This window comes from Balaenoptera ricei, chromosome 3, assembly GCF_028023285.1.
Source record: "Balaenoptera ricei isolate mBalRic1 chromosome 3, mBalRic1.hap2, whole genome shotgun sequence".
NCBI lineage: Eukaryota > Metazoa > Chordata > Mammalia > Artiodactyla > Balaenopteridae > Balaenoptera > Balaenoptera ricei.
This window is the reverse complement of record NC_082641.1, coordinates 76,988,744-77,005,512: the sequence shown is the minus strand read 5'-3', so window position 1 is coordinate 77,005,512 and position 16,769 is coordinate 76,988,744. Positions and strand designations below refer to the sequence as shown.

General features: G+C 38.2%; 1 protein-coding gene across 12 annotated transcripts in view; it reads left to right on the top strand.

The window, feature by feature from the left end:
• MCTP1 (multiple C2 and transmembrane domain containing 1) overlaps positions 1–16,769 on the top strand; it is a 557,626-nt gene that overhangs the window by 335,920 nt on the left and 204,937 nt on the right. For all 12 annotated transcript variants that reach the window (XM_059916784.1, XM_059916782.1, XM_059916779.1 and 9 more), the window contains 2 exons: positions 3,578–3,748; positions 6,212–6,342. In XM_059916784.1, the coding sequence (XP_059772767.1) occupies positions 3,578–3,748; positions 6,212–6,342 (302 nt within the window). The remainder of the gene's footprint in view (positions 1–3,577; positions 3,749–6,211; positions 6,343–16,769) is intronic.

The window sequence follows — 16,769 nt, the reverse complement described above, 5'->3', positions numbered from 1 at the left end:
CTCCAGGGAGGGCTGGTTAAACCAGAGCAGTGGGCCCCGCATCCAGAGCTGATGATTCCGTTGGTCTGGGATGGGGCTAAAGAATCTGAATTTCTAACAAGTTCCTTGGGTGACACTGACGCCACTGCTCTGTGGACCGTACTTGGAGAACTTTGCTATACAGAGGAAGGACACTTTAACCAGAACAGCAAGTTACTCAGAAGCTATGTTGGGGAGCATTAACGCTAGTGCTTTTCAAAGTTTGTTTGTTTTAGTTGTGGAATTCTACTTGTTCCCCAATGAGTTCCCCAAAACTTTGATTTAAAAAGTAAGTTTAGTAATAGCTATCTTAAGTGGATTAAATCTTCTTTGTTTATGGTATATACTTTTTTTCCATTCAGACCCCCAACACACCCCCCTGACCAACCCCCTCACACACACTCAGAGCAGTGCTCTTAGTACATGGGGGCCTGGTGTACTGTCTGGAAATTGTAGATAAGAAAACTGAGGTCCAGAGAGGGAGCAGTGTGCCCAAGTCACATAGTCAGAAATTGCTAGAAAGATGCAAGGAGACATTTATGCTAAGCCCTTGTCTTTTCTCCTGTTGGTAGCCTAAGTTTTATATCTTCCCCCTTTACCTTATAATTTTATTTCAAGTTCCTATTCTTCACACTCAGACTAAATATTTTTCTGTTTCATGACTATGTAGCTGGTCAAATCACAGCTGAATTATGAAGTCTCTTTTTAGAAGAGTACCATTTTAACAAAAATAGATTGAAAAAACATCACTTTAAAAAATGATATTTGGTTGGTACATTTTTAGAACCCAACCTTTGTTTTCCTTTTAGCCTTTTATACAGGTCACCTTAATTTCCACAGTCACTAGCCCTGTTTTTGTTAAGAAATATTCTCCCCTCCTCCACCCCCCACCTCTTAGCTTCCCAAGTCGCTTTGGGAATGTTCCTCCAGGTTATAGAAAAGCATTTGGTAACAACTAGTGGCACTAGGTAAAGCCTCCATTAAGTTCATTCTGTTTCTGTGAAAGCACGAAGGATCCCATGGAAAGCATTCCTTCTCATCTTAAAAGTAAAATTCTTGTTCTCATGTGAAAAATGGGAGGAGGAGTGAACAAGTAAGGGTTTCAGACATGGGACCATTCAAGTACCTAACTCGGCATTGCTAACCGAAGTTGCTGTGAAACCTAGATTGTACCCAACTGTTATTTGATGAGTGTAGTGTATGACTGGTGCTGCTAGAGTGTGTAGGAAATGTCATTAAGTATATCCATCTACAAGCTGGAATGTTGTAAGTATGAATATATGTGCTCATATGACAGAGAAGTAGAAGGTGATGTCATGTATTAGCTATGTAGGAAAATGTAGACCGGAATGTCATTTCAAATATAAGCAACTCACCTAACTGAAGAGTACCCTTTAGCAATATTATACTTAAATCATGACTACTTTGAAACCTCGGGGAGAGTCTCTGCCCTAAAGACCAATATTGGAAGAAGCTCAGGAATAAAGGTCAGAAATACTGGGTTCTGGTCCCGTATCCATCATCTATTAGCCCAGCCACTTGGAGCCTCAAATTCCTCATCAGTAAAATGGAAATAGCAGGACTTGCCTTCCTACTTCATAGGGTTTTAGTGGAAACCAAATTCTGTAATGTATATACAGGCACTTTCAAAGTCTAAAGCTCTATATAAATGGGTAGTTTTTAACTCCTTAGTCTTCCCTAAGATAATTATTTCTTCTTACTTGCCAAAAATTTGTTTTCCTTCTTTGCCACTCATACCCCTTAACAAAAGTTTCAGACGCATAATTGAGAACCTGATTCTCTAGAGTCTGCTGTTGTAGTCTCAAGAGCAGCAGTTGTCAGATAGATAGATAGGCACTGAAATTGATTGCTGCATTATATAAAGTAAGTAGCATGAAATCTTAGAACCAAAAAAAAAAAAAACTTGAAAATTATTTGATGCAATGAATTCTAAACAATTATTTTAATCTGAGAAATCCTTGGCTCAAACAAAATCAATGTGGAAACCCAAAGTATTGATATAAAACAGATGGGAGCAGAGGGGCTTCACTGAAGTGGGGTATGGAGTCCTGTGGAAGTTACAGGTGTTCCCTGTAACCTTGGCTTCTCTTCAGAACACAGGTGACACTGCTCTTGGGCTCACAGAGGTGAGGGATGTGTAGGCAAAGTCCTGCATTGATATTAATAAGGCAGAGCCACCAAGAAGTGGTGTTTAAAATTTACTGACCACCAAGGCAGGGAAATATGCAATGCGATTTAGAAGGATTTCCATGGACATGTTCAAATATTAAAAGTATTATCTTTTGAAGAATATAGTTTTCATTTTCCTGAGAAGCATCCTGAAATGCATGACTTTTGATGATAGGTAAAAAATGACTATGCCATATTATGGTATGGGGAAAAAGTAAGAATTCAAAGTGGGAGGGGGAGTTATACAAAATAGACTATCACTTTAGTGTGGAAAGAATTAGGCCAAAAGTAGAGCTAATCCATAATTTAGAAGTGGAGTACTCTGAGGTTGAGAGAAACATTGAATTTCTTCATGAAATCACTATAAGTGAAGAAAACGTGCTTGACAACATAAAAAAAAAAACAAACAGCAATTTTTATAATACTCCTTGGTTCTGAATCCAGATTGAAAAGATCTTTAACATTTTAGCTACTTTCTCTGGCTTGTTTTATATGCTATTTAGTTCAAGAGATTATATGGCAATTTTAGACTTGCTGATTTTTAAAAATTCTGAGTTTGTTCACTGGCTTGAGTACTGTGGCTTAGAATTGAGCAATTAAAAGTTCTAAAAGAAAATGTTCAGATACTAGAGAACTAAATCCAGAAACATACCTGCCAATATAAATCACATATGTAATTTTTAAAATTTGTGATGCAAGTTTCAGGCATAAGCAAGCTATCTCGGGAGGGCATATTGACTTTTCTCTGTTCTATGGTACCTTAAGTAGTTTTTTAGAGAGCTGAAACTCAGTTATCTCTTACTGTGGCAATAAAGAAGTTTTTTAATTGTCTGAATAGAACTTAAAACTAATCTTAGAACTAAAAACCGCCTGTAAAATCCACTTGTAACACGAAAAAAGATTTTCAAAAACTGTTACTGACAAATGCTAGATGTGTTTATTATGATTTTTCATAATAAAAACTTTGAAGCAGCAGAAAAACTGTTACTAATTAAAAATTACATATCACAGTGTGGATGAGGCCTTTTACATTTATATTTATTTATGCATATTTAGACAGGCATATTTGACACATATGCAAATATTCTGTAATCTTAAAATATCTACAAGTAATTTTAAGAGTTGAAAAAGTAGACTTTATTTTGAGCACACACCTCTTTTACACAACAACCTTAAATTTATGAGATAATTTCATATTTATCAATAATTGTATAATAACTAATAATCTATTAATTGTTTTTATTTTTTAAAATTGTAACTGCCTATTTTTTATTTTTGAAAAACTATAACAACAGAGGAAAGGGTAATGCCAAATGTGGTATTTTGGTTTAAAACACAGTAAGCTAATTCTGTTTTCCTTTGCCACAAGTTTCAGACCCAAAGTTTACGTCTGTCAGACGTGCACAGAAAACCACATCTTTGGAGAGGAATAGTCAGCATCACATTGATTGAGGGGCGAGACCTCAAGGCGATGGATTCAAATGGGTTGAGTGACCCCTATGTGAAGTTCCGGCTTGGGCATCAGAAGTACAAGAGCAAGGTGACCTATCTCTTTTGTGTTCCCATCAGTGCTTGGAAGGCAGTGGTTGGTTAATAGCCGTGCTCTGAGACGTGAAAACACTAGACACTTTTTTAATGCTTTACAGAACTACTTTTCAACATCATGTCAGGCAACAGTACTAACAATTGTATTGCATTTCTTACTTTATGTACTGTGTGACCTTTGGTAAACTATTTCTCTATGTCTCAGTTTCTTCACCTATCACACGGAGTAATACTAGGAACTATCTCTTTAAAAAAAAAAAAAGCCATAGCAAACCTAAGTCAATGCCGGGCACATAACGTGCTCAGAGAATGTTGGCTACTATTATTACTGCATCTAGTACTAGTACAAGTACTACAAATAGCACTATTTGACATGTATGAAAAATATTTGTGCATTACTCTGAACCCTTTTTTCAAACTGACTTGCACCAGTGCAGATTGCAAGGTTTTAAAAATTTATTTAGAAAACAGAGGGCCAAGGTCCTGCTGCCACTACAGCAGTGTGCCATGGCACAAGTTACTTTGCCTCTCCATACCCCCATTTCCCCGTCTGTGAGGATGAGAATTAAAATAATGCCTACCTAATAAAGTTACTGAGAAGATTGAATACTATATGTCATGCATGTAAAGGGCTTAGAATATTGCTTTGCCCATAATAAATACTCAATAAACGGTAGTAGCGGAAGGAAGAGGAAGAGTAGCAGCAGTAGTAAATATATTATGTAATAACACTTGTATTATTAGTAATAACATATTATATTAAATATTCATGTCACTATCATATTATTAACAAAAATAATAATAATTAGTAAAGGTCATAGTAGTCATGGTTATATAGTGATAGTTACATTTATCTGTGTTGTATCCAAATACAGCCTCTTTCATGGTCAGCTTCTATAGCTGGTATCCATTGACAGCTTGGGACAACTGATTACACCCATCTTGTATTAGAAATATCACAGAGGTGATTTCTTAGCAGGCTGATTGGTTACCTTCTTAAGTGCCCACATCAAAGGGGAAGGCATCACTTCTGACCTATAGGAAATCATATAGGGAAGACAATCCTAAAAAAAGAAAACTGAAAGCTTAAGTTCTTTTTTGGCCAAATAAGTAAGACAGACCACTCCCCAAAATACTGAAGGAGTTCATCTGAACCCAATTATGAGACATTTGAATTGTCATACCATCCATCCAGTGTCGTCTTTTTTTTCTGCCATGGGCTTAATAATAGCATTTTAAAGAAACTACTGATTCCAAAAATAGGTACCTGTGACCACTTCTATCTTGTCTTTTATCAATTAACATTATTTCCATGTTCTGGTAGGCTTAAAACATTACTTATTTTTATAGTTCTGCTCTTTAGGTATGAAATATGAAACCCAGCTATGGACATGTGTCTCTCTTTGCTCTTTCTTTCCATGATCTATTGCTGATTAATTTCAGATTATGAACTTTAAAAATTGTGATTCATTTGCGTTACCTTTGCACATAACATACTTCATTGCTTTCAAAGTCTTTACATCTGAAGATCTGCCTCTCATACATTAAAAAGAGAAAAGGCCGCTACATGCCCTCCTGCTAAAAAGAAAGAGTAGGGAAACAAATATGAATGTGGTCTAACTCAATGGTGAATGAAATTTTAAAACACATCAGTATGAGTCACTTGATTCATTGTTTCCACCAGGTGTCTTATCTGAATACTTGAAGTTACAAAATTGCATGTCAGATATCTTTCTTATATATGCGACGTGGAGATTATACACACACATATTCATATTAGTTCACAAACATTTTTGGCATAGTGCTTTGGGGAAAGAGATCTGAAGCTCTAATAAAAGACTTGAGTTAGAGTCTAGCTACTAAATCCTAATGACTGTAGGTGGGTCACTTAAACCTCAGGTCTCAGTTTCTCCATGTATAAAATTGGGATGATACATCAGTGCTATAATTTTAAGGTAAAAGTTTGCCTGACCACCCCAAAATTACTTTTTTTTCTTCTTGCTCCCACAGAACTTCATTGTCTGTTTTCTTCATTATTCAGCTCGCAGTTCTTATGTGTGTGGGAAGTGAGGGAAAAAAACTCTGGGAATCCTCATCTTTCTTTATTATAAGATGACAGACTACGAGTTATATCTTTGTGTATTAACTGGTTATGTAAAATAAATGCTAGTATCTGAGTGAGCTATTTCACTTACAGACTCTTTGCCTTTTCTATGTAATTCATATCTGTTATCTGTTACTCAAAATAATGCGAGGGTGCCTGTTGGTTTTCAGGACACATTCTTTTGGGTTCTCTCATACAATATGTAGTAAAGATGCTGAGACCTAATGACTTATTTCCGTCATTTCTAGAAGCTCACATGCTTTTCTAGATAGTACATAAAGTTTGATTTATGTCTCAAGTTAAATTTTTTAAGGCTGATATTGAGGAGACAGTAATGACTTTTTGGTTTTCCAGATTATGCCAAAAACTTTGAATCCTCAGTGGAGGGAACAATTTGATTTTCATCTCTATGAAGAAAGAGGCGGAATCATTGATATTACTGCATGGGACAAAGACGCTGGGAAAAGGGATGACTTTATTGGCAGGTTTGTGCAATTTGGTATTTTTGGATCACCCTAGGCAGGATGAGCTTTGTTGTAAGTCTGGTATTCTAATTGATCTTTACTGTTTTGAAGCAAGGGATCTTATCATGGTAAGGCAATGCTTGGGTGAACTGAAAAATAGATCTGAAGACTGACCAGTAGGTGGCAGTTTTGACCAGTTGATGGTCAGGCTATCTGAATTTGATATCCAGAAATTTTCTCCAGATGTCAGGAACATTGTGCATAAAAGTTACGGGAGTTGAGAAAGAGGAATCTCATTTGATATAAGATACTTAAAAGGAACAAAGAACATATTCATAGTCTGCAAAGTGATCTGAGATAATATTACTTTTCATAAAGCATATTGTGACCGCAAAATGCATTGTTTCATACAACTACCTGCAAGGTAGAGAATCTTGATAATCTCCTAGGAGTTCATAAATCTCCCAGGAGTTCAAGTTTCAGTGAAGGAAGTGTGTAAGTGAGGCAGATGCAGGTTAATCTGATAATGTGGTGAAGAAAAAGAGTATTCTGAAGCTTACATGACATCTCTGCACAAAGACAAGGTAATTTTGAATGATTGCTTGAATTATATGAATTTTTTTCTTACTTTAAAGCCTATTTTTATATTTTCAATAGTTACATATGTGTCTTTATAGCAAAACACATTGAAACCTGCCAATACTGAAATAAAACATGGTGTACAGAAGAATTTGTTAGTTTAGAAAATTCTTTCTTCATCATAGTTGACATGATTTCCAAGTCTCTAAACATACAGCCTGAAGAAATGCATACATACTAATAATAATAAAGGGAATTTTACACTAAAAAAGCAAAAATAGGAATCCAACCCAACATATTTGTCTCTTTGGCTTTTGTTATTCTAAGAAATATGTCTTAAACAATGGTTTTCTTCATAGTATTATAAAGTGAGAGGTCAAAGATCAGCTTCAGTTAACCTTTAATATTTTACTTATAAAATGAAATGAGAAAAACACCACTGCAGGCTAATGCTGTATTACATTTCAATCCTTTTTAGAGGAAAAGCTTTCACTGCATATTTTTTCCCTCAAGTAAAATACTATTTTCAGTGTTTTCTTAAAGTTCTACCTTGCTCTCTTTGGGATATACCACCAGTTTAAGTATCAGTATAGATCTGTTAATACACTGAATACATTTTATTATATATATATGTCTGTTTCCGTCTTCCTCAATAAGCTATGAGCTCTTTCAAGTAGATGCTTTCTAGCTATTCCTTGAATAATTAATTCATTTTCATAATTTATAGCAACATTAGCTGTATTTGGTGACCACAAGGAAATCAGGATGGCTGTCATATGTAACTTGCTACCTCAATCTCATTACTTTGTATTCAAACTTGCTTATCATAGTATAATAACAAAGTAATTGATGAAATGTACTAGCTTCTTGTACTTCTGGGTCCACATTACATGAAGTCCTTCTTATCCTTTTTTCCGTTTTTTTCCATAATGACAGATACCCTTTTACGTATTTTTCTTTCTTTGAAAAGCATCTCCAAATTTGGAAATTATGAAAATTTCTCAGCCCATTTTGTACTGACCTTTCCCTTTTCCTCACTTGATAATATTACAAATTCTTCAAGGGCATGCCTAATTATTTTAAGAAATGTTTGGCAGAGAGGTGGACCTGTTTATCTTACTTCATCTCGTTTCTATGGGTTTTCCCATATTTGGCAAATTTTGAGAGAACAGTGATAAATGGCTGGTGTGAAGATCATAGTGATTGTTCTAGACAGCTGGGGGAGCTGAGAAGGTCTTGAAGTTTGGAAAAAGACAAGAAATCCATTTTTGGAGCTTCTGCATTGGTGAACACGTGCAGGTGCTGGGGGAGTGCTGTGCCCTGAGAGCGCATGGAAGCTCCACACCCCTTACACATGCCTTACCCTGTGCATTTCTTCCATCCAGCCATTCCTGGGTGATATCCCTTCATAATAAACTAGTCCTCTAGTTGGAAGTGTATCCTCCCTTCTTACTTTTTTAGCTGTTGGAGGTGTTTACCACCTGCATGTAGTTTCTGGCTTGGGCTTTGCCTGTGTTTTTGGATGAGTTCTTTATGCCCGCGGCTATTACACAGGACAATCTTGCAAGCAGGATCAAGAAGCCCTGGGCTCCAGCACCCTCAGTGCTTTGATGGGCAAATCTGTGTGCTCTGCTTCCCAGTATCTTGGTTGGATTAAAACTGGCTTGGATGGTGAGTCCAAATACTACCATTAAAGAATTATAGGGATTTCTAAACCTCTCATTTATTTTGAATGCCTTACTTTTATTTCCAGTTACTTTTTTTCTAAATATAATAAAAAACGTATCTGGGGGCTTCCCTGGTGGCACAGTCGTTGAGAATCTGCCTGCCAATGCAGGGGACACGGGTTCGAGCCCTGGTCTGGGAAGATCCCACATGCCACGGAGCAACTAGGCCCGTGAGCCACAACTACTGAGCCTGCGCGTCTGGAGCCTGTGCCCCGCAACAAGAGAGGCCGCAATAGTGAAAGGCCCGCGCACCGCGATGAAGAGTGGCCCCCGCTTGCCGCAACTAGAGAAAGTCCTCACACAAAACGAAGACCCAACACAGCCAAAAATAAATAAATAAATAAATAAATAAATAAATAATCCTTCCCTCTACTTTAAAACAAAACAAAACAAAAAAAACTTATCTGGCATCAGCCTCACTAAAAAACATTTGCATTTGGTCATATGCCAAATATAATTGCCTACGAAAGCAATTTGAGCCAAAAAGTTTTAGAGTAAACAAGAGCACAGGTAGACAAGAAGACTCCTAGGACAGCTTTTGAGTATCAGTTTAAACCATTTTACACAGTAAAGGAATTTATTGTTGAATTTTGAGATAAGCAAAGTGGACAATACAAAATTGTTGTACACTCTGCTAATTTAACAAAGATGCCTGTTGCAGAAAAAGGAAATGACCCTGGCAAATATCATCATTTCCAATCTACTTGATGGCCAGATAGCAGCAGAAACTCTTGGTATCTGACTTTATACTTACTAAATTGTACTTTACACACATCCTGCCACTGAAAAACAATATATTATTAGATCTAAGTGGTGGGCAAGAGAGCTGTATGTGTTTATGTCAAGGTTGTGTGGTAACAGTAGAAATAATGCAGATTATAATAGAATCCCTTGGTCCTAGAACAGTTTAGAAGAGAATAGTTACCTTCTAATTAAATTTGAGTTCTAAGATTAAAGTAACAGGAGTAAAACTGTCATCAGGGTCTTCTGTATTCTCTTTTTTTTTTTTCAATTTTTGAATTTTATTTATTTTTTTATACAGCAGGTTCTTATTAGTCATCAATTTTATACACATCAGTGTGTACATGTCAATCCCAATCGCCCAATTCATCACACCATCATCCCCACGCCCCCACCGCTTTACCCCCTTGGTGTCCATACGTTTGTTCTCTACATCTGTGTCTCTATTTCTGCCCTGCAAACTGGTTCATCTGTACCATTTTTCTAGGTTCCACGTATATGTGTTAATATGCGATATTTGTTTTTCTCTTTCTGACTTACTTCACTCTGTATGACAGCCTGCAGATCCATCCACGTCTCTACAAATGACCCAATTTTGTTCCTTTTTATGGCTGAGTAATATTCCATTGTATATATGTACCACAACTTCTTTATCCATTCATCTGTCGATGGACATTTAGGTTGCTTCCATGTCCTGGCTATTGTAAATAGTGCTGCAATGAACATTGTGGTACATGATTCTTTGAATTATGGTTTTCTCAGGGTATGTGCCCAGTAGTGGGATTGCTCGGTTGTATGGTAGTTCTATTTTTAGTTTTTTAAGGAACCTCCATACTGTTCTCCATAGTGGCTGTATCAATTTACATTCCCACCAACAGTGCAAGAGGGTTGTCTTTTCTCCACACCCTCTCCAGCATTTATTGTTTGTAGATTTTTTGATGATGACCATTCTGACTGGTGTGAGGTGATACTTCATTGTAGTTTTGATTTGCATTTCTCCAATGATTAGTGATGTTGAGCACTCTTTCATGTGTTTGTTGGCAATCTGTATATCTTCTTTGGAGAAATGTCTATTTAGGTGTTCTGCCCATTTTTGGATTGGGTTGTTTGTTTTTTTGATATTGAGCTGCATGAGCTGCTTGTAAATTTTGGAGATTAATCCTTTGTCAGTTGCTTCATTTGAAAATATTTTCTCCCATTCTGAGGGTTGTCTTTTCATCTTGTTTATGGTTTCCTTTGCTGTGCAAAAGCTTTTAAGTTTCATTTGGTCCTATTTGTTTATTTTTGTTTTTATTTCCATTTCTCTAGGAGGTGGGTCAGAAAGGATCTTGCTGTGATTTATGTCAGAGTGTTCTGCTTATGTTTTCCTCTAAGGGTTTTATAGTGTCTGTCCTTACATTTAGGTCTTTAATCCATTTTATTTTTGTGTATGGTGTTAGAAAGTATTCCAATTTCATTCTTTTACATGTAGCTGTCCTGTTTTCCCAGCACTACTTATTGAAGAGACTGTCTTTTCTCCATTGTATATTCTTGCCTCCTTTATCAAACATAAGGTGACCATATGTGTGTGGGTTTATCTCTGGGCTTTCTATCCTGTTCCATTGATCTATATTTCTGTTTTTGTGCCAGAACCATACTGTCTTGATTACTGTAGCTTTGTAGTAGAGTCTGAAGTCAGGGAACCTGATTCCTCCAGCTCCGTTTTTCTTTCTCAAGATTGCTTTGGCTATTCGGGGTCTTTCGTGTTTCCATACAAATTGTGAAACTTTTTTGTTCTCGTTCTGTGAAAAATGCAATTGGTAGTTTCATAAGGATTGCATTGAATCTGTAGATTGCTTTGGGTGGTATAGTCATTTTCACAATGTTGATCCTTCCAATCCAAGAACATGGTATATCTCTCCATCTGTTTGTATCATCTTTAATTTCTTTCATCAGTGTCTTATAGTTTTCTGCCTACAGGTCTTTTGTCTCCTTAGGTAGGTTTATTCCTAGGTATTTTATTCTTTTTGTTGCAGTGGTAAATGGGAGTGTTTCCTTAATTTCTCTTTCAGATTTTTCATCATTAGTGTATAGGAATGAAAGAGATTTCTGGGCATTAATTTTGTATCCTGCTACTCTACCAAATTCATTGATTAGCTCTAGTAGTTTTCTGGTAGAGTCTTTAAGGATTCACTATGTATAGTATCATGTCATCTGCAAACAGTGACAGCTTTACTTCTTCTTTTCTGATTTGGATTCCTTTTATTTCTTTTTCTTCTCTGATTGCTGTGGCTAATACTTCCAAAACTATGTTGAATAATGGTGGTGAGAGTGGACAACCTTGTCTTATTCCTGATCTTAGAGGAAATGGTTTCAGTTTTTTACCATTGAGAATGATGTTGGCTGTGGGTTTGTCATATATGGCCTTTATTATGTTGAGGTAAGTTACCTCTGTGCCTACTTTCTGGAGGGTTTTTAATCATAAATGGGTGTTGAATTTTGTTGAAAGCTTTTTCTGCATCTATTGAGATGATCATATAGTTTTTCTCCTTCAATTTGTTAATATGGTTTATCACGTTGATTGATTTGTGTATACTGAAGAATCCTTGCATTCCTGGGATTAAACCCCCCTTGATCATGGTGCATGATCCTTTTAACGTGCTGTTGGATTCTGTTTGCTAGTATTTTGTTGAGGATTTTTGCATTTATGTTCATCAGTGATATTGGCCTGTAGTTTTCTTTCTTTGTGACATCTTTGTCTGGTTTTGGTATCAGGGTGATGGTGGCCTCGTAGAATGAGTTTGGGAGTGTTCCTCCCTCTGCTATATTTTGGAAGAGTTTGAGAAGGATAGGTGTTAGCTCTTCGCTAAAGGTGTTTGATAGATTTCACCTGTGAAGCCATCTGGTGCTGGGTTTTTGCTTGTTGGAAGATTTTTAATCACCGTCTCAATTTCAGTGCTTGTGATTGGTGTGTTTATATTTTCTATTTCTTCCTGGTTCAGTCTCGAAGGTTGTGCTTTTCTAAGAAGTTGTCCATTTCTTCCAGGTTGTCCATTTTATTGGCATAGAGTTGCTTGTAGTAATCTCTCATGATCCTTTGTATTTCTGTAGTGTCAGTTGTTACTTCTCCTTTATCATTTCTAATTCTATTGATTTGAGTCTTCTCCCTTTTTTTCTTGACGAGTCTGGCTAATGGTTTATCAATTTTGTTTATCTTCTCAAAGAACTAGCTTTTAGTTTTATTGATCTTTGCTATCGTTTCCTTCATTTCTTTTTCATTTATTTCTGATCTGATCTTAATGATTTCTTTTCTTCTGCTAACTTTGGGGTTTTTGTGTTCTTCTTTCTCTAATTGCTTTAGGTGTAAGGTTAGGTTGTTTATTTGAGATGTTTCTTGTTTCTTGAGGTAGGATTGTATTGCTATAAACTTCCCTCTTAGAACTGCTTTTGCTGCATCCCATAGGTTTGGGGTGGTCGTGTTTTCATTGTCATTTGTTACTAGGAATTTTTAAATTTCCTCTTTGATTTCTTCAGTGACCTCTTGGTTATTTAGTAGTGTATTGTTTAGCCTCCATTTTAAAAATTTTTTACAGATTTTTTTCCTGTAATTGATATCTAGTCTCATAGCGTTGTGGTCGGAAAAGATACTTGATATGATTTCAATTTTCTTAAATTTACCAAGGCTTGATTTGTGACTTAAGATCTGATCTATCCTGAAGAATATTCCATGAGCACTTGAGAAGAAAGTGTATTCTGTTGTTTTTGGATGGAATGTCCTAAAAATATCAATGAAATCCATCTTGTTTAATGTATCATTTAAAGCTTGTGTTCCCTTATTTATTTTCATTTTGGATGATCTGTCCATTGGTGAAAGTGGGGTGTTAAACTCCCCTACTATGATTGTGTTGCTGTTGATTTCCCCTTTTATGGCTGTTAGCATTTGCCTTATGTATCGCGGTGCTCCTATGTTGGGTGCATAAATATTTATAATTGTTATATCTTCTTCTTGGATTGATCCCTTGATCATTATATAGTGTCCTTCTTTGTCTCTTGTAATATTCTTTATTTTAAAGTCTATTTTGTCTGACATGAGAATTCCTACTCCAGCTTTCTTTTGATTTCCATTTGCCTGGAATATCTTTTTCCATCCCCTCACTTTCAATCTGTATGTGTCCCTAGATCTGAAGTGGGTCTCTTGTAGACAGCATATGTACAGGTCTTATTTTTGTATCCATTCAGCCTGTCTGTGTCTTTTCGTTGGAGCATTTAATCCATTTACATTTACGGTAGTTATCGATATGTATGCTCCTATGACCATTTTCTTAATTGTTTTGGGTTTGTTATTGTAGGTCTTTTCCTTCTCTGTGTTTCCTGCCTAGGGAATTTCCTTTAGCATTTGTTGTAAAGCTGGTTTGGTGGTGCTGAATTCTCTTAGCTTTTCCTTGTCTGTGAAGGTTTTTATTTCTCCGTTGAATCTGAATGAGATCCTTGCTGGGTAGAGTATTCTTGGTCGTAGGTTTTTCCCTTTCATCACTTTAAATATGTCCTGCCACTCCCTTCTGGCTTGCAGAGTTTCTGCTGAAAGATCAGCTGTTAACCTTATCGGAGTTCCCTTGTATGTTATTTGTTGTTTTTCCCTTGCTGCTTTTAATATTTTTTCTTTGTATTTAATTTTTGATATTTTGATTAATGTGTGTCTTGGCGTGTTTCTCCTTGGATTTATCCTGTATGGGACTCTCTGTGCTTCCTGGACTTGAATAACTATTTCCTTTCCCATATTAGGGAAGTTTTCAACTATAATCTCTTCAAAGATATTCTCAGTCCCTTTGTTTTTTTCTTCTTCTTCTGGGACCCCTATAATTCAAATGTTGGTGCGTTTAGTGTCCCAGAGGTCTCTGAGACTGTCCTCAATTCTTTTCATCCTTTTTTCTTTATTCTGCTCTGTGGTAGTTATTTCCACTATTTTATCTTCCAGCTCACTTATCCGTTCTTCTGCCTCAAGTTATTCTGCTATTGATTCCTTCTAGAGAATTTTTAATTTCATGTATTGTGTTGTGCATCATTGTTTGCTCTTTAGTTCTTCTATGTCCTTGTTAAATGTTTCTTGTATTTTCTCCATTCTATTTCCAAGATTTTTGGATCATCTTTACTATCATTACTCTGAATTCTTTTTCAGGTAGACTGCCTATTTCCTCTTCATTTGTTTGGTCTGGTGGGTTTTTACCTTGCTCCTTCATCTGCTGCGTATTTCTCTGTCTTCTCATTTTGCTCAACTTACTGCGTTTGGGGTCTCCATTTCGTAGGCTGTAGGTTCGTAGTTCCCACTGTTTTTGGTGTCTGCCCCCAGTGGGTAAGGTTGGTTCAGTGGGTTGTGTAGGCTTCCTGGTGGAGGGGACTGGTGCCTGTGTTCTGGTGGATGAGGCTGGATCTGTCTTTCTGGTTGGCAGGACTGCATCCGGTGGTGTGTTTTGGGGTGTCTGTGACCTTATTATGATTTTAGGCAGCCTCTCTGCTAATGGGTGGTGTTGTGTTCCTGTCTTGCTAGTTGTTTGTCATAGGGTATCCAGCACTGTAGCTTGCTGGTCGTTGAGTGGAGCTGGGTCTTAGCATTGAGATGGAGATCTCAGGGAGAGCTTTTGCTGTTTGATATTACATGGAGCCGGGAGGTCTCTGGTGGACCAATGTCCTGAACTTTGCTCTCCCACCTCAGAGGCACAGGCCTGACACCCGGCCAGAGCACCAAGACCCTGTCAGACACACGGCTCAGAAGAAAAGGGAGAAAAAAAGAAAGAAAGAAAGAAAATAAATAAATAAAGTCATTAAAAAATAAAAAATATTATTAAAAATAAAAAATTACAAAGTAATTTTGAAAAAAGAAAGAAAGAGGAGAACAACCAAACTAAAAAACAAATCCACCAATGAAAACAAGTGCTAAAAACTATACTTAAAAAAAAAAAAAAACGGGGAGACAGAACCCTAGGACAAATGGTAAAAGTAAAGCTATACAGACAAAATCACACAAAGTCCACTGCCTCAATTTTGGGATGATTCATTGTCTATTCAGGTATTCCAGAGGTGCAGGGTACATCAAGTTGATTGTGGAGATTTAATCCGCTGCTCCTGAGGCTGCTGGGAGAAATTTCCCTTTCTCTTCTTTGTTCGCACAGCTCCAGGGTTTTAGCTTTGGATTTGGACCCGCCTCTGCATGTAGGTCGCCTGAGGGTGTCTGTTCTTCGCTCAGACATGCTGGGGTTAAAGGAGCAGCTGATTAGGGGGCTCTGGCTCACTCAGGCTGGGGGGAGGGAGGGGTACGGAGGCGGGGCGCGCCTGCAGCGGCAGAGGCCGGCGTGACGTTGCACCAGCCTGAGGTGCGCCGTGTGTTCTTCCGGGTAAGTTGTCCCTGGATCACGGGACCCTGGCAGTGGCGGGCTGCACAGGCTCCCGGGAGGGGCGGTGTGGAGAGTGACCTGTGCTCGCACACAGGCTTCTTGGTGGCGGCAGCAGCAGCCTTAGCGTCTCATGCCCGTGTCTGGTGCCCGCGCTGATAGCCGCAGCTCGCGCCCGTCTCTGGAGCTCGTTTAAGCAGCGCTCTTAGTCCCCTCTCCTCGCACACCAGGAAACAAAGAGGCAAGAAAAAGTCTCTTGCCTCTTCGGCAGTTCCAGACCTTTTCCTGGACTCCCTCCAGGCTAGCTGTGGCGCACTAGCCCCCTTCAGGCTGTGTTCACGCCGCCAACCCCAGTCCTCTCCCTGGGATCCTCAGCCCGAGCCTCAGCTCCCAGCCCCGCCCGCCCCGGCGGGTGAGCAGACAAGCCTCTCGGCCTGGTGAGTGCTGGTTGGCACGGATCCTCTGTGCGGGAATCTCTCCGCTTTGCCCTCCGCACCCCTGTGGCTGTGCTCTCCTCCGTGGCTCCGAAGCTCCCCCCCTCCGCCACCCGCAGTCTCCGCCCACGAAGGGGCTTCCTAGTGTGTGGAAACCTTTCCTCCTTCACAGCTCCCTCCCACTGGTGCAGGTCCCGTCCCTATTCTTTTGTCTCTGTTTTTTCTTTTTTCTTTTGCCCTACCCAGGTAGTTGGGGAGTTTCTTGCCTTTTGGGAAGTCTGAGATCTTCTGCCAGTGTTCAGTAGGTGTTCTGTAGGAGTTGTTCCACACATCGATGTATTTTTGATGTATTTGTGGGGAGGAAGGTCATCTCCACGTCTTACTCCTCCGCCATCTTGAAGGTCTCCCACATATAATGATTTTTGAAATGTGTTTTTGTATGTGTATACTCTATAACAGGGCTTTGTTTGTTTGTTTATTACAAAGATAAGACTGGCTACAAATGAAAGAGCCACTTGCAAATCTGTAGTGCCGACACAGTGAAAACTATTTTTACACTGAAAAGTACCCACACCCATTCTTACTTGATCCCACGTAGTCAG